General features: G+C 53.4%; 1 protein-coding gene across 1 annotated transcript in view; it reads left to right on the top strand.

Annotated features, from left to right (window-relative positions):
• VOLCADRAFT_102987 (uncharacterized protein) overlaps positions 1-16008 on the top strand; it is a gene marked incomplete at its 5' end in the record, with an annotated part of 29557 nt that extends 13549 nt beyond the window's left edge. The window contains 28 exons of the mRNA XM_002946517.1: positions 287-442; positions 753-1026; positions 1657-1964; positions 2522-2632; positions 2735-3347; positions 3457-3815; positions 4069-4303; positions 4382-4520; positions 4594-4825; positions 5114-5245; positions 5545-5667; positions 5834-6541; positions 6643-7767; positions 7864-8085; positions 8214-8312; positions 8466-8602; positions 8764-8884; positions 9090-9212; positions 9328-9423; positions 9544-9699; positions 10408-10437; positions 11621-11722; positions 12037-12399; positions 12577-12790; positions 12969-13146; positions 13259-13358; positions 13529-15348; positions 15485-16008. Of these exons, the coding sequence (XP_002946563.1) occupies positions 287-442; positions 753-1026; positions 1657-1964; positions 2522-2632; positions 2735-3347; positions 3457-3815; positions 4069-4303; positions 4382-4520; positions 4594-4825; positions 5114-5245; positions 5545-5667; positions 5834-6541; positions 6643-7767; positions 7864-8085; positions 8214-8312; positions 8466-8602; positions 8764-8884; positions 9090-9212; positions 9328-9423; positions 9544-9699; positions 10408-10437; positions 11621-11722; positions 12037-12399; positions 12577-12790; positions 12969-13146; positions 13259-13358; positions 13529-14095 (7023 nt within the window). The 3' untranslated portion in view covers positions 14096-15348; positions 15485-16008. The remainder of the gene's footprint in view (positions 1-286; positions 443-752; positions 1027-1656; positions 1965-2521; positions 2633-2734; positions 3348-3456; positions 3816-4068; positions 4304-4381; positions 4521-4593; positions 4826-5113; positions 5246-5544; positions 5668-5833; positions 6542-6642; positions 7768-7863; positions 8086-8213; positions 8313-8465; positions 8603-8763; positions 8885-9089; positions 9213-9327; positions 9424-9543; positions 9700-10407; positions 10438-11620; positions 11723-12036; positions 12400-12576; positions 12791-12968; positions 13147-13258; positions 13359-13528; positions 15349-15484) is intronic.
• Positions 16009-17086: the final 1078 nt, after the last annotated feature.

The raw sequence follows: 17086 nt of genomic DNA, 5'->3' as shown, positions 1-17086 counted from the left end.
TTAGGCGAAAGTATTTGTGCACGTGGTTAAGTAAAGCTTATTAAGCTGGTTAAGCTGGTTAGGTGAAGCTGTTAAGTAGGCGTGGTTATGTTGCTAGCAGCACATCACTTTGTATTATCCCTGCCTAGTCGATTGACTGTTCAGCAGTCAGCGGATTGCAGTGTGGATCCGGTAACCCAGTTGTTTGTATACGTCCCTAGTTGACTGAAGTATACATTTGTCCTGAAATGTTGAACGGCGAGTTAGATCATGACGCCGATTCCCGTGACCCGTGAATGCATGCCAGGTTATCCAAGGGGTTCCACACATGGCAACGGTGGTGGCAGACACTATTATTGCTGGGGGCCAAGGTGTTAAGGAGAAGGTGGTCGAGAGCACAGAGCAAGCTATCAAGATTGCAAAGCCGAAGATCAAGAAAGGTCTTTTGGCAATGGCGTGGAAGGTACGTATGCCGGACTGAAGTATTATATTACTCTGCCTGGTCACCACCCTCACGTGCTCTCTGAAGCTTTATAGGCACGCAGACCTGGAGCAACGCAACCCATTATGGTCCTGCCTAAAACCTATCGGTTATCTGTTGTCGATAAACTAGCAACACGTTCACGTAGATGTGCGCGTATTAAAAATCGTGCGACCTGTGGGGTCAGTCCTACCCATCCGAATTGCCAGGCCAGGACTAGAATTAGGGAACGTGTGGTAATTACATTTGCAATCAGCGACTTGTCATGTGTCCCTTGATTCTCCATACGCAGGCGACGGAAGCTATGCGCAAGAGGAAACAGGGAGTAGATGGTTTTGCAACCTATGACAACCTCCAGTTCTCTCGCAGCGGCAAACACAAGAACAGTCAGGAACGTGCCCCTAAAGTTTTACTCCTCAGCTTGCATAACAGTCTCGCGGACAAGGACGAATACGTCTGTCACTTGACACTGTATGCCCCTTACTGGGTAGACAACCGCACCGGCTTGTACTTACTATTCAAGGACCTAGACGCGCCCGCAGGCCTCGACAACTTGCCGTTCCTGTGTAAGTGGCTTAACATTGTATGTTCGATAAAAGGATGTGCTTTGAATTCTCCGTTCTGGTTCTTGCAAGCGTATGTTGCTCTTGCATTTCAACCAATATTGAAATTGCGACTACCAATTATGGATAATACTCAGGGAGTTTTACCTGGGGTAAAGGGCCGGTGGAGTAGTGTTTGTGAAGGGCAGCCAGCGCCGGGGACTTCATTCTGGCAGTAAAGGGACTTCGTAATGTGCACGGAGTTTGCAGAGAGCACCACTAAATGTGCCATGAACTTTCGAAAAGCATTATGGAAAACGGAGGATTTCCTCTCGTCATCTACTCGTACTAGGGTTTTGTTACTGCCTTGCCAGGATGATGATGTGTTGACCTTGGTCCGTTTAGTGCACGGCACAGTTCGCTTTCCGGTGCTCCCTGCAATGTATTGTCCTGGTGCAAGCATGAAGAGCATTGGACATGTTGGGGTTTCCTTCTCGTGCACAATCACATGGATGTGTTCGAGTATCACTGCTTCTTCAGCATTTGGCTCACGTAATTGGCAACCGGCTTTCCGAACAAATGGATTGCCTAGCCACCACATGCACATGGCCCAATCCCTGAATGACTTCCTCTCTGATGAAACCTTTATTGCAGTATGGAATCCAGTTCGAGTTCCGGGGGATAAACCTGGTAATGTACCTAGCGAGGCATCCAAGGAACCTGGAAGCTGTGATGGGGTTTCCACGCCGCGCCTTGACAAGCGATCGGTGTTGGGGCTACAGCCAGGCAAGGGACGGCGTGGTGGCCACGGCGGCCAAGGGCAAAAGCCGGCGCTGCTAAACGATCAGGCACGCACAAGGTTTTGTGTAGAAGATCACGGCCATGCAAGGACCGACTTCTGTATCGCATTTACTATTGCGACTATCAACCAGAAGTACTCTGTGGATATCAAGGGGGAAAAGGTAAGCAAGCACAGGTAGGGATCCTCTAAATTCAAGTACCAAAAGCCGGACGGTTCTGGGTCCGCAAATCCCGGAAATACCGAAGCGCTAGGGGCCTCTTTCAAGTGGCGTCCATTGCACACAGCTAGGTAATGGGTGTAGTAGCTGGCCGCTGAAAAGGCCTCTCGGGATGCTGGTGGTCGCGCTACGCGCGTATTTATAGAGCCGTACTGTGTACCAGCTACTACAATGGGCCACGGGGCTAAAAGTGGTGGGTAGACAAGCTAGGGAGATATCGGGAGCGGGGCAAGACAGAGATCAGGGGGATGGCCGAGTGTTGGGACATTTTCTATGGTGAATCCCTTTCTTATTGTCTTTGTAGGCCGTAAGAGTATTGTCAGAACAAGGCCAAGCCGTAGAGCCACATGTTGTGTTGCCCCTGGCCGTTAACCTGCTGCGTTAAATCTATGCAGCACGATAACTAGTTAACCCAGCCATCTATGCGGTTTATGGCACAGTAGTTGCTTGCATATTGAATCAGGCAATCTAAGGAGTGCGCCGTGGCTGGGTTAACACAGGTCCATCCATTCCTTTCGGAAGATGCGTTGCGCGGGTTTGCTAAATTTCCTATTGCCTCAATTGGGCCGCGTTATTCCCGCAACGAGCCTAGCTTGCGCACAAATGTTCCGGTGGGATTGCTATAGCAAGCATCTGGATGGCGTTGTGGTCATTTTACCAGTTTGAAATATCACGACGACTTCTGAGCCTCCATGCTCGAACCGCCCTTTCAGGAAATCGTCAGCAACTTTGGACTGGATAGAGTGAACGGTGGAGAATCTCCTACCGGGTTTTCCCCCCGCTCGAGTGCTCAACGTGGTCAGGTCCAAATGGAAGTTATACCTGTCCCTGATGGCGTTACGCAGCGGAAGTCTGGGCCAGCAGCCGATACAGCACCAAAGCAGCAGCCAAGTGGCCCTGAAGAGGTGTCCTTGAGTCCCCAACCTGCAAACATTAAGGACGCGCTGTCGTCAGGCCTGCCGCCCCGTCATGCCACGTTTCAATCGGATTTCGAGCTCCCGGCAGACGCTGCTGGACCTACAGAGAAATTAGATGTTGAAGGGTCTAGTGAACAGAGGACAGGCATTATACCGCTCCTGACAGGGGAACACCCGGCGTATGCATCAAGCCACGGCGTCGAAGCCGAAGGTGTTACCAAGACAAATCAGGCTTCAAGCAGCCAGCCCGCGGCGATATGCGCAAAGCTGTCCGGATTTGGTCCGACGGCTTCGGCGGACACAGGTCTGGCTCTGCCTAAGCTTCAAAATGGTCCTAAAGGGCTTACTGTACCGGAAATTACTCCGGCTGACAATGGTGACGAGGATTATGTTGATGATGATGGAAAAGGTATGTTGTGGATCTGCATACGTGTGCACGCGTGACGCCTGTGATGATCAGCTGGTGTCTGGACTCATTGTAGCAACAAAAGCGCGACGCCGCATGTGTTCTTCCGCAGGTCCACCCATGACGTCGATGCCGACGGCTCCGCTCCCTGATATTCCCAAGCACGGATTCCTAAGGGCAGAAATTCCGTCCCTGCCGAGTCTGTATGCACCGAACGCGGACACTGCGTCGTCCTTTGGCAGGCTGCAAGGGTCAGCTCCTGCAGGAGATCGGTTGTCTTCGGCATCGGCAATAACTGATATTGAGCGTAAAGGACGTAAGCGTTCCTCCCGGCAAGACAGCAACCAAGATAGCATTGAGCGCACCCAGTCTGGCCACAAGCAGTCGGCGCCCACCCATGTGCGCCGTCTATATCAATTCGCTGTGGAGGTCTGGGCTGCACCAAACGACACTGTGTTTGGCCGGACAAAGGTATGGGCATGCATGCTTGCATGATCGCAAGGGGGGTAATGAAGTATTGAGTGAAGGGTCATACGTGTGCGTATCCAGTGCTGGCCAATGGCTTGGCGAGACCCCGCAGCTGACGCGCATAGTTGTTCATCCGCCTCGGCACGGTTACTGTAGGTATGCGCTGGCGTGCGCCAGTCTCGTGCAAATTGCACACGTGACTGTCTGCTTTTAGGACAGCCGTTCCAACGTCTCGTGGCTCCATCCTTGGGTGCAGGTTATAACTGTCAAGAACAAGTACTTGATACTCAATGCCACTGGATTGCTTATCGAGTACAAGCAGAAGGGAACTCCAGATCCAGGCTTTAACCCCGGTCAAGGGAAGTATGGTAAAACAAGGCGCTTTTCCCGGCGACTACCGCATAATTCTAGCGCCTCTTGGCACTGGGATGATGCAGACGCTGAACACGAGCTGGTAATACGTCCAGCAGGTGACGACTGGGAGTGGTCAGGTAAGTTGGAAGTATGCTTGGGCTGTACGGACCTGGCAATCCCCGAACAAACTTTATGACGTGTGGCATGTCTTTCAGGTAGTTTTGAGCTTCCTGAAGTCGAGGACTACTTTGGCCTCCGTATTCGCCATCGTCAGCGCAACGAGTACGTCATTATTCCCGTCAATATCACTGTTGGCGCTGCAGGATCCGTGCTCGTGACTCTAAACAGCAAAGGGTGAGCGTAATAAAATCGTAAGCCGAGCAAAGCCACAGTTGACAGGATCCTAATGCTGGTGATCACTTCGCAGGTCCGTTCCTCCATACATGATTATCAATCGCTGCCGGGATGTGATTATCCGCCTGAAGCAGGCTGATTACAACCCCCGCCCTGTGAATGGCGGGGATTCTAACAGACCGCGGGAGTGTTGGGACGAAATCCAGCCGGGATCAAACCAAATGCCCTTTGCTTGGGACGAGCCGCGCCTCAGGCACGTTGTTAAGGTTGTGGCCTACATTGAGCGGGATAAAGCGACAAACCAGGTAGGCATTGCTTTGTTGGCTCGGTCCCGGTCTCCTCTGCACGCAGTTTACACGCAGTTTACACTGTCCATTGCTGGTTAATTACCGTGTTTCAAGAAAATTATCCTATAAAACGAAATGATTACAAATTGGTTCACAAACCCTCACGAGGCCCCTTACATGGCAAGATATAAGATTTGTGAACCGAAGGAGGGCGCCGCTCAACAGGCCTGGGCTGTTGTTTAGAGTCTATTAAAATAGGCACGTCGAATCCTCTCGATGCGCTGACACTCCTTGCCCAATGCCCAGGCCGACGCCATTGACGTGGACCTGGACGCTGTTGACGCGAACCGCACAATCGACATTCAGTCACGGTCAGCGCTTCCCTTGCAGTTAAGCACTCATGCAGCCCGGGCCAAGTTAACAGACAACGCAAAGAAGGTGTGGGCACAGATTACATGTCGCCGCAATTCGCCAAACTAAACTCCGAAACAAGGCATAAACCTCCCGTGACCGTGGTTTGTCCATGTACTTGTGGTTTGGCCAGCTCTGGGCGACATGAGGCTTTATGTGCTGCCCGTGCTCGGCATGCATCAGTTAGGGGTATACTCATGCTCCATGTACATGCATGCTCATCGCTTGAGCGTGATTGTTCCCGCCTTGCTGCGTAGATGTATGGTATGTTCCTCTCTGCAGACGCTTTGGTACCCCTGCGTATCTGCCCCTCGCAACTCATTTAGGTCTACGTCACTGTCTACGCGGATGGACCCACGCGTGTGCTTTGTTTCTCCGAAGACCGCAGTGGCGCCGCCAATCTGGATGATGAGAACAGTCTGCTTAACCTGTCGTATCGACTGCAAAGGGTATGTGAAAATTCCAGTCTAGTATTGAAAATATCTGCACATGATCCTGCTTTGGCTTCTACATGCCTACCAGCAAACTGTCTTTGTTGGTGCTTCTCACCTGAACGATGCTGATATGGCAGCCCTGTGAGCCCGTCTTCCCATGCTTGCCCTTCCTGCCTTCAAGGTAGCCTCACGGTTGAAGGAAGTTGACAGAAGGCTTGTGCAGCGATTGGGTGGTGTATTGGATTTAGAAGTCGGCGCGCAAGCTACTGTTGAACACGATGGAGGCAGCAGCCAGCGAGCAAATACTGCGAGTGTCTTGGGCGATGAACACCGGCGGCCTGTTCGAAACCGTGCTGGGCATGCCGCTCCATCTCGGTTAATTGGCATGGGCGCATTCCGCTTTGGAGCCCTGCAAATGCCGTCTAGTGGAACGGCTACACCATCAGTATTGCATCCTGGTGGTGCAGGCGCAGGCGCACAAGGAGCACAGTTTGCATTCTCGCGCTTTCCATCCTTGGGGTTGCGAGGCGGAAGTGGCACAGCGTCAGTCGCACAAGCGCCAATCGCTAACACACCAGTTTCCAACTCCACGCTTTCTCCTGCAGCACAGCCAGCGCACCCCAGCCGAACCCAATCGAACCAGAGTCATGGGCCTAGCATCACCAGACTTGCTCAAGGGCTATCACCGTCTATGGATGGGCTCGTACCGTTGTTCAGGTTAGCCCCAGGCGCTGACGATGCATCATTGCAGACACTGGAGGCTTTACCCGCTTACGGTGGAAACATCGACTTGCCCGTTGGCGGAGACCTTACTGTAATTCTCCGTTCTGTGGAGGGGCTTTCGGCAGGCTTAAGGAGCAACGAGAAGATTATCGCTGTGGAAGGTCAGGTGCGCCAAACCTCGCCTTACATTGACACGACTTGCTGGTCGTGCTATGGAGACTGACCGGGGCATAACCTGCCGGTGATTTTGCTTTTATCCATTTGCAGATGGCAGTTGTGTCCAGCATTCCTGGTAGGGGCGATGTCAAAGCCAGCTGGATGCAGCCCATTGACCAGCCTACATTGCCTTCCAATGGCGGTAGCGGTGGTGGTACAAATGTAGCTGGTCCTGGGAGCTCTACGTGTCATGTACTCCTGCAGGATCATATGGAGATCTTCCGTGATGTTGCTGCTTCCTCGGAACTGCGGATCGAGTTTTACGTTGCCAAGGGGACAGAACAATCGCAGGTTGGGCCGGTTGGGCAGGGCTGCCTTACGGTTCTCCCAAGGAGGCAGCAGCTGAGACCAGCATGTACCTCTCCCTCCAGTCAGAGCTGCGCCACGGCTTCCGGGATCAGCAGCGGGCGCACAGCAGGCAATTCATTGGCGGCACACATGCATCGTCTGGCTGCCAGCGGCGGCCAATTTGCCGGCTGTGTACGTATCCCACTTTCCTTCACACTGGGTTGTGAAAAAGAGAAGATCTGGCGCCTGGCGCTAGAGCGCAAGGCAGGATCGCAGCTCATACGTGGCTACGTTTCCTTGTCATTTGCGTGGAGGATAACCAGTGAGGGAATGTTAGTGCACGAGGTTACTACTCTTGAGCGTATTCTGGATGAGAAGCTTGAGCTCCTGGCGCAGCTGAATCCGATGCCCATTTCGGCCGCCGCGTCCTTCGTTCATGGCCCTACGGAGCAAGCCAGTGCTGGGGTGCAAGACCCTGGCTCAGCAGGTGCAGCTTTCTCTACACCCACCGCTGGCGGCGTCGTTGACCATGGGTCTCTTAACCTTGGTTCAGGTGGTATTGCTGCAAGTACTGCACGCCCATTGCAAGTGAAAAAGACTGCGAAGGCCTTGGCGGAATCTTATTACGTCAACCTGGAGTTATCCATCCTGGAAATCGCCGGGCTCCTGCCACGCGAGGGCTTACGCGCAACTGTTGCAGCTTCAATGTACGGGCGCCAAACAGCCAGCACAATGTCAGTTGCAATGCTTCCCCGTGCTGTCGTGACGATGACATGTGGTGGCGACACAAAGAGAGAAATTGCAAGCACCAATTCGGTCAACCCGCGGTTCTCCAAGAACAAGCACACCTTCGAAAATGTCCCTCTGGGTTCCAAGTTGGATTTAAAGGTATGGTTCCCCTCCTGTCTGCCTTGTTAGGCTTTGTTAGGATGAACACCTACGTGTGAGGCACTTGGACACGCATGGTGTACCCGTTATGCCCAGGTGTTTGACCAAGTGAGCGGATCATACACCAAGCCCGTAGCTGAGGCTGAGCTTCACCTGTCCCTTATTCCGGGCACTGACCCTATCTACGCTTGGGTGGCGCTGGCACGGCGTAAGCATGGTTCGCGGTCGCAACGGATGCTTGCTTTGATAATGGTTATGGAGGAGGAGGGTGATGCTGGTGTACAGTTGCTCCTGCGAATCAAGATAAACAAGCCGCAGGTCTGTACCTTACTACTATGACTTGTTGAATGCGAGCTCTCTGCTGCTGCTTTCTGACGAGAAGAGAAACAGGGTGTGCATGTGTTTTCACGATAATGGTCCTGTTCACAATTGCCTTCGCGTTCCAGATCCACGGCGTTTCAATGGCCGTTACACTCGACTTGGCGGGTATTGGGTTATGTGCGAAGACTAACCTCGAAGAGCTCTTCAACTACACCATGCATAAGGTAAGGAGCTCTACCATGAAGGGATGGTTTGTGTCTGGCCAGGGGCAGTACGTTGTCTCTACCTTGGTATTATGGGCGTACGTACACCTCGGAGAAACAATTGGCCAAAACGAGGCTGATGATGAACCCCCGCCGCCGTGAACCCCCGTGCAGCTGCGTGCAATGCTGGTACAGACACGTACTGAGGTACAGTTGTCTCTGGCTGTACAAACAATTCAGCTGGACAACCAGATGCTTGAGGCGAAGAACCCTGTCGTGTTGTCCCCGGCGGATGTTTCAGGATCTAGCAGGTGTGATTGACAGATGGCTTCATATGCTCCTAAAGGTGCTGTGCGATTCGGTACTTGGGATGAGCTGGGAAAAAGCGTTTGCGTAACATTTTTCTTAGCAGCACGATGGAGACGACCTGGACTGATGGCTCTGGTGACCTTGAATGCCTTTTGCAATTCAGTTTAGCGCAGGCCAGGCGGCGACATATGGCGCAGTTCTCCCGACGCATGGGCCGGTCTAATCCTGTTCTAAGGGTGGGAGTCCAAGATCCCTCTCTGCGGGATCCACTGTTAACTTGCCAGGTAAGATGCCGACGCATTGGCGCAAACACCATTGCTGCAGCATGATGCATGCGTCCCCTACGAAATCAGTGATTCAGTGCTGTGCGCTGTACCCCATGCGCTGTCTCGTCTTGATTCAGCCAGGCCCTGTCCTGAGGTTATAAGAGCCCACAGCTGAAACTTGATGCCGCATTTTGCAAATATGCTACTGTATTGCGGTGGCCAGGTGGTTTATAACCAGGCTGGCAGCAATCATGCGATGGTCAACTCAAAGGAGGACAGCGTGGGCATACTAGCCTTCAGGAAAGTCGTGATGCAGCTTGGTCCGTTGGATTTCTCCGCTGATCAGGTGAGCTAGTCCCTAAGCACTTTGCTGTGATCGTACGAGGCCGCGTTCGAGCCCCGCCTATCAGTGTTTTCCCAACTTAAATTCGACTCGTTGCATCAAACCTTGACACTTGCAGGAGTTCATTGAGGGTGTCATTGCCTACCTCAACGGCCTTCCCTTGGAAGACTTTTATCAGGACAAGGAGTGGCAGCTGAAGATTGATGCCATGCAGGTGCCTGGCTGAATTTGTTTTGGCCGTCTGTTTCCTAAGCTTGAGTTTGGCACAGGTTCGTTGTTTGGCGATCCGCATCCTTTTTTATGCTGGCAACCCCCACTGGGACCTGATATACAGGGAGGAAGCATGGCTCCAATTGGTGCTGCGGAAGATCTAATCACCTTAACGCGTCAGGACAGCCTGAGCGACTTTTCCTTCGCATGGCTTGCTGCCAAGGAGGCTAAGGAGTTTGAGCTGCTGCGCGGCCAGAGCTCCATGTGGTTCTACCTTGAGGTAAGGTTCGTTAAACGGCGCTCTAGCATGTTAACACGACTGGCAAGACAGCAGCCCACGCGTAGTGGTGGGTTGGAGCTTGGAGCTTGGAGCTTGGAGCTTGGAGATTGCGTGTGTGTATGTATGTTACACCTCGGTTGCGTTAGCCAGAGGCGTAACGAGACCATACGAGCCAGAGAAGCCCATAAGAGCCTAGGAGCCACAAGTTAGGTTAGGGATATATATAGTACAACGCAAAGGTACAACCCAAGCAATATAAACAAGAGAACAAGGACACCAATCAATTATGACCGCCTGTGTCGTGCCGAGCATGTCAGCCAAATGCTATGTACCGGGTGGGCCAGTATTGCTTGCTCGCTGTCCATCATGATCGTCTTCATATCAGGATCGTGGCTAAGGATTACGTCCGCGCACTCGCGGCATGTAGGATAAGCCGGGCATTCTAGAAGAATATGACGCTCATCTTCCACCTTGTGCAGCGCGCACAACTCACAGATCCTCTGCTCACGGGGATTTCCAGGAAAGGCACGGTTCGCCGCTAGGGGCCAACAGCACGTCCAAAACGTCATCAAATAACGGTGCACATCTGCTGGGTTAAGCTCTAGCCGGATATGCGGAAACCGGGTAGCCCAGCCAAAGTTTTGAACGGCAAACCATCCAATGCGTGTATTTCGCCATCGTAACCCCTGGTTGCTTCCGATCCGGCAGGAAATCCGGTGGGCCCGTGCTCAGCCTCGGGTGAGCCCATACAGCCATATCTTCTTCTTCTTCTTCTTCTTGCCGCCTAAACTTTAGAGAAGACTGGACCCTCCGAAATTGGCCTGCATGCAAGCCAATCAACCTTGTCGTCATCCGACACTAACAAGGATGGCATGCCGCCCCATACATCATACTTCGTAGCTGCTTGAAACCGGAACACCTTAGCCGGCCATTCGTTATCAAACTCGCCGTGCAGCGCCACAGCGATTTCCTTACGCAAAATGCGATGGGCGAGTGAGCAGGGCTGTCCAACAACAGTGTTCCAGAACCCAATTCCCTATGTGCCCAGAAGTAAAAAACAATCTGTGAGATGGTCGAACAACCCCTAGTACCTGACGCATGAACATGATCTGCATCTTAACCATAGGGTCTGAAAGGCAGGACTGAGACTGGTCTGCGGCCAATTCATACGGTCGAAACGCCCAGAGCCAGAAACAACTAGACCCAAAGCATCCGGGCCGCCTACGAGCAGATCGGGAGAGACTGTACGTCAAAACAGCTTAGCCTCATGTCCGGGCATACTACTTACCCCTCTTTAGCCTACCTAAATGACTGAACATAGCACCTCTTGCAGCTTCGACTAAGGCACTTCTGCATGACGCGAAGTTACTCTCGGAGCCTTACGTAAGGTCGAGGTAACGGGCCTTATCAACGACTGGTATCGACTCACCACAAAGATGGAGCGCAGCATCCAACAAGGACTGCATACGATTGCTCGAAGTGGGAACTAGGACAAGGTCGTCCACGTACAACAGATTGAAACAGGGGCGCCACCTGCAATAGGAGAGTAAACCTGAGGTAAACCGTAGCGCCTGTCCCTCTCATCAGCCATGTCCGCCAAAATTTCGATGAAAATCCAAAACAGCTCCGTGCTCACGGTGCAACCCTGTTTCAACCCGTGACGCGATTCAAAAGGCTCTCCAACCACACCATTTATTTTCACCGCTGTGGAAACCTTCTCGTAAGATAGAAGTATGGCCTCGAGCAAGGGACCACAGCAAGGGACCACCCTTTCCTTAAGGCGTAACCACAACAATCCACGTGGGACCTTATCGTAATGGCTTCATGCCTAAGGCGACTCCAATGCTGGAGCATTTTTACGCATCAACTGGCCCATACCCTTTCTATATAATCGGCTGCTCCACCCTGGGTATCCACGCAGGAGTTTTACTTATCGGACGTTTTCATAAATGTGACGCTGGCGCTCTCGAGCAGCTTTAACACAGGCGGCAGTGCACCCATGCTGGCAAGAAGCACCGGCAGGGTATGCCCTCCATAAGCGTCGTGCATGCTGATTAGGGCTTGCGTTTGCCATCGTTCACGTGGGTTTGGACAAGGAGGTCTGCTGGCTGGCGGCGCGAACGTGTATTGTATGCGTCACATATCCAGTGTATGGCGTTTGTCGTAGCTAGGGACCTAAAGATGCGTAAAGAATTCCGCATTATCGTGCTTTCACTATGACCGAATCTGTCGGTTGCAGCACGATGAGGAGAGAAGCTGTACCCCTTTCCACAGTGGCTCATTGCAAGTGGGCTTTTGAGCACATACTCTTTCCCGTTGGTGATCCCCAACCTCTAGGAGGACGACCGCCAACGCTCCATGCTGCGGGGTTTTTTGTCGCGCGTCTCGGGGAGCAATGGCTTCCAGCTCATTAACGTTACAAATGCTCCCATTCAACTGGAGCACGTGGAGCTGAAGAATCACCTAGTCAACCGGGTCTCTCTAGTCAACAAGCTGTACAGGCATTACTCCTGGATTGCGATTGCACAGGCACGGAAAGTTTTGGGTGGAGCCGGACCTGCCATTGCCGCCATTCCCGCATCGCTGCTCTGGGCCAGCATAGCGTTAGTTGACCTGGGTCAGGATGTGGCCGCCAAGCGTGTGAATCCACTTTTGGTGCCGGCACGCATCGGCTACGTTGCCTTCACCCTCATGGGCCAGGTGCGCAACAGCTGATACGTTAGACATTGTGTAACAGGGACTGTGCAGTCGCCGGGGCCAACTACGGCAAGTTACAGTATTCTGTTTGGAAGGGAACCGATTGCCTGAGCTGGGGTTGGGTCCTGGCATTTCAATATTTAACGGCTAACTGTTCCGCTCGTCTCTTTCTGTCTACAGGTTATTGGCGTCCTCAGCCGCACCATGTGCGCTGTGATGGGCGTTCTGCCGCCTCGGTTCTCATCGGACAGTTTGAACTTGTGTGACTCCGAGACGGCACGGCGGTTCGGCATGAAGCCGCAAACTGCAATAGATGCATTATACCTTGGCCAGCGTGATGTCGTTTTGGGCTTGATGTCAGCTGCCTTTGGCTTTGTCCACGACACTGCAGCGGGTAAGTGGTTTTGCGAGAGGAACAGGTGCGTTGCATGCCTTTCGCTGATCCTTTAAGCGGAAAAGGCCCTTCCTTGAAGAAGACCGTTTGGACGGGAGGATAATCAGGCCCAGGTGCATTTTCATCATCGTCATGGCCACTGTGCCTAATTGTGGTGTGTGCTTCAATGGTTGTGCAGGTGGACGATGGAAGGGCGGGCTCGTCGTACTTGGCGTTCCTGCTGGAATACTCAAAGCATCGCTGGGATTAGGCGTTCGGCCGGCCGCGGGGGCTGTAGAAGCGACCAGCAAGCTCCTGCAGGGCATCGGCTTGGCATGCCTAGGCAAGCGCGGCATCCAAGGCAAACTTGTCCGCAGGTGAGGCACTTGGCTAACGTGCATTCTACATGCGACTGATTCTGCATGGCGTCCTCTGCCTTTGCCCGTGTGCTGACGAGTCGCTTCCTTCGTGCGGCCGTATGCTTTTCAGGGTTCAGGCGCCTGGGCTGGCCATTACTGATGTCGTCCAGGCGGCGCGGGCTAGTGTCGCACAGGCGGCAATACAGGCGGCTCTTATAGCCGCATGGCAGGTAGGAGGTACCCGACTTCTGCTAAGCATCACCCGCGCGCATCACATTTGTCGGCTGCACGACTGTTGTACGCGTTGGTCATAGGCCACGATTGTCCCAGTGATTACCATGAAACGAGTCAAGGCAGGAACGCAAGGATGGGAATGTGTATCCTTATAAATTGGTTGCAGGCTGCGTTGCCGGCGATCTCCTCTTCGCTGGCAGATGATGATGTGCTGGATGTGGTAGCAGCCCGCGCGACTCGCGTTGTGTTGCTGACCAATCGCCATCTCGCGTACTTGTACGCTCGCCGTGTTACAGCAACGGCATCCACGTCTTCCTCGGTAGCCTCGGGAAACACGACATCTGGTGCTTTCTCAGTGACCTATCGGGTCAAGTGGATTATCCGCAATGACCACATCGATAATATCCGTGGCGTCGATCGCAACTATGCTGTCAGCGTCGAGTACCACAAACCAGTGAAGCTTGGCCGCTTGTCTCTCAAGTTGCCTCTGCACAGAGGCATGCGAACGACAACAGCGGAAGGTCATAAAGACCTCATTTTCCGCTTAAATCGCCACATTGGCCGTTCTGCCCATGGCAATGCGTTCGTCAGCACAATAGCGGCTGTGACTGCGGATAGTGCGGGAAATGCTGGCACAAGTGTGCAAGGCCTGCGCATTATGATGCCCGCCGAAGTCGAGGTGGCTGCGGTGGGGCAACATGGAGCTCGTGGCTCGCAGGGCACCCCACGGTAGCACCGTTGTGGCACAGTGGATGGTTATTCCGAGCAAAGACATTGGGCTTAGCTTACTACTGAGCATGGGGTCTAACCATTTTTGAGGCGTACATTCATTAGTTATCAAGTTCATCCGACGTTTGTATTGTTCTACAGTGGCATGTATGCATCCAAACCAGTCCTACTTATGTTTTACCATGGTTTTACCATTGTACGTCTATCTGTTCACCATCGCGGGGTAAAACCTTCAGGTGGCTCTCTCTTTCCTTCGAAGCATTGTTCTAATCTTATTGAAAAATGACGTATCTTTCTCTTGTCGAGGAATTTCGTGGCAACCTCCTTCCATTGATTACTCTGTGGATTGTCAGAGTTAGGCATTAGCAGGCGCAATGCACTCGTCAAAATGGTCAGTAAGACACTGCATTTCTGGCTTTTCTGCTTGGTACACGGTGGGTTGTATCATAAAAAGATCATTTTTCTCTTTTTACTTGACCGCTCTTTCTTTGACCGTAGATTTGCATAGCTTGTGTTCAGGCGCGGAGAGTTAAATAGGGGTTATGGGATCGTTTCTTTGCCTTTTTCTGGATACTTTGCAATGCTTTACAATTTGAACAAGCTGTTGGAAATAAACACTGGTCTATCGATTGGCTGATTTGATGGGTATATATAAATTATACAATGTCCGGGGCTGCGTGAAACACCGGCAATGCCGACATGATATGCTTGTAAGGAGGACCTTAGCCCGAAGGTACACAGGCAATGCAGTCGGACATTTCCCCTAACGAACGCGGGAAATAATAAAGGTCGGCCTATGGCTGTCGGCTTTTGCACCTGAACGCGATGAAAGATGCTTCTTCTCCTTGCGACAGCACCTAAGCAAACACCCAAGAAACGAACCAGCCAGCCGTGCGTTCTCGCACCACTCGGGCCCCTAACTTTTCACCAGACACCTCAGCCGCCATGGTAGTCCAATTGTGTTTCGGGCACGACGGAGCTCAGCTCGTCGAGCCGCATGCCCTCCTGGCCATGGTTTCCGCCGGTGGTGGCAGCAGCACCCGTGAACTGACCTTCAGTGTGCTTCACAGCGACGGTCGTTTCACCGGCAGCACAAGCATTGCTCTCTCTTTGTACTTGGGGCATCACATGTCCGACATGCGCAGGTAAACACCGGGAAACGGCCAACATGCCCCTCCACGCTAAATCAACTGAGTTCGTTTTTTCCTCGGCGCTGTCTTTTCCGACTCTCATCCCCGTGGCATCGCCAGTTATTACCTGCGCATCGACATCGGCACCGTCAACGCCATCGGCACCGTCAACACATGAATACAAGCTAACACCAGACACAGATAGCGAGACAGGATCGCCACACAAGATGCAAGGTACACGAAGCAAAACAAAAGAGCCTTACCGTCAGCGAGGAGCCTTCTCGCGTGCCTGCTGTAACTTGTGGGCCAGGCAACCCCTCAGCAGGAATCCTTCCCCATGGAAGCTCGGCTTCCACCGCGTTCCCCTTATGCCTGTCTTCAATAAATGCATTAGTACCGTCAATCCTCGACACAGTCGCTGCAGGCACAATCTGCATGGATGCGGCGGCCCAGGAACCTGGCGGCTTGCTCTCCTGGCAGTGTAACGCATGCTGCTGAGGTGCACCCCCATCCCGCTGTAGAGGGCGACATACAGACTGGACCGCACCGCCGCCCGGGATCGTCGCAGAAGGCTTCTCAAGATGGTATTGCGGAGCACGGGATGTCGGGCCGCTGGCTGCCGGCCTGTTTGCAGTCCCAACCGCCAACGCCTCCTGGGAGGGGCTACCGACTGCGCCCTGACCTTCAGGTGACGCTGCTACTGGTTGTGTGGCGGGTGTGGCCGCAAGCACCGTTGGTGCCGCAGCACGATGGTCCTGAGCGTGTAGTGCCATCCGCAGCTGCGTTGTGTACGCCGTGCGGGGTTCAACCACCAAGCCTTGTGCAGTATTAAGTGTCACTTTGTTGTCCAGAGACAGCTTCGCCCTCAACGGCCATCTCGCCGGGCCCCGGTCTACAGTACCGCTGCCGCTTGCGGAGGCATCGTCCAGGTAGACAGCACCGTACAGCCCCACCATAGCTCGGCGACCCGTCACGTCTGACAGGACCATGCTAAGGACCTCTTGAGGGCTGTGGGAGCCAGGCAATCGTGGAAAGCGCATAAGATTGAGCGCGTGAAAAGACAATTTTATAGCAGGACGTTTATTGAGTACTGGTCGGGTCGGTACGGGTCGTCTTAATGTTGCTGGGTAATGGGTAATAGTATTGAGCCTGCCATAGGGGCCTTCAGGCTTGCGATGGCAGTGAACCCCTTCAAAACAGCCTGTCCAGTACCGCAGGACAGGCGGCCATCAGGGTTACTAACCAGGTGATGAGCCAAGTGCGCGACACGAATGCCATCCAGACCTCGCTTTCACCCACCCGACCACATAGACGATCATGGCATGTGCAACGTCCACAGACGCATCACGCAGGGTACACTGCAGCACTGGTGTATTGCTCCGCACTGAGCGAAGCTTCGCCTCAACCACTTGGCCGACCAACGGCGGCAGCCCCACGCAAGCGCTCCGGGTGTCTGCCTGTGCCCTAGCGCCGCGCGGCAGCAATGTCTGCAGGTCAGCGAAGGGCATACAGCCTGAAAGCCGCAGCCGATGATCCTCCGAGCGCTGTATTGCCAGCGCCGCGACGTAGTGTGCTGCTGGTTGAGAAGAAGGTTCCACTGCTGCCAGAGCCTCGTTCCGTAGGTTCCCGATTGCAGCTTGCTGATGATGACGAGCGTAAGCAGCACTGAAGCCACTCCGGCCCCCACTCGCGGCACCAAGATCCTCTGCAGGTTGCATCAATCCGCCTGCCTGGGACATGGGGGTTGGTGACACGCCGCGAAGACACCGCTGCGTCGCCTGACAGGCACTGGCCAGCTCCGCTCTCCGTCCTGTCCCAAATGCCGCTTCAGGGCCCCCGCTTGAGTTCTGTTGTTGCTGCAACTG

The sequence above is a fragment of the Volvox carteri genome (genome assembly GCF_000143455.1).
Source record: "Volvox carteri f. nagariensis unplaced genomic scaffold VOLCAscaffold_3, whole genome shotgun sequence".
Classification (NCBI taxonomy): domain Eukaryota; kingdom Viridiplantae; phylum Chlorophyta; class Chlorophyceae; order Chlamydomonadales; family Volvocaceae; genus Volvox; species Volvox carteri.
Note: the sequence above shows the minus strand (reverse complement) of the source record. Positions and strands in the feature narration are given on the sequence as shown.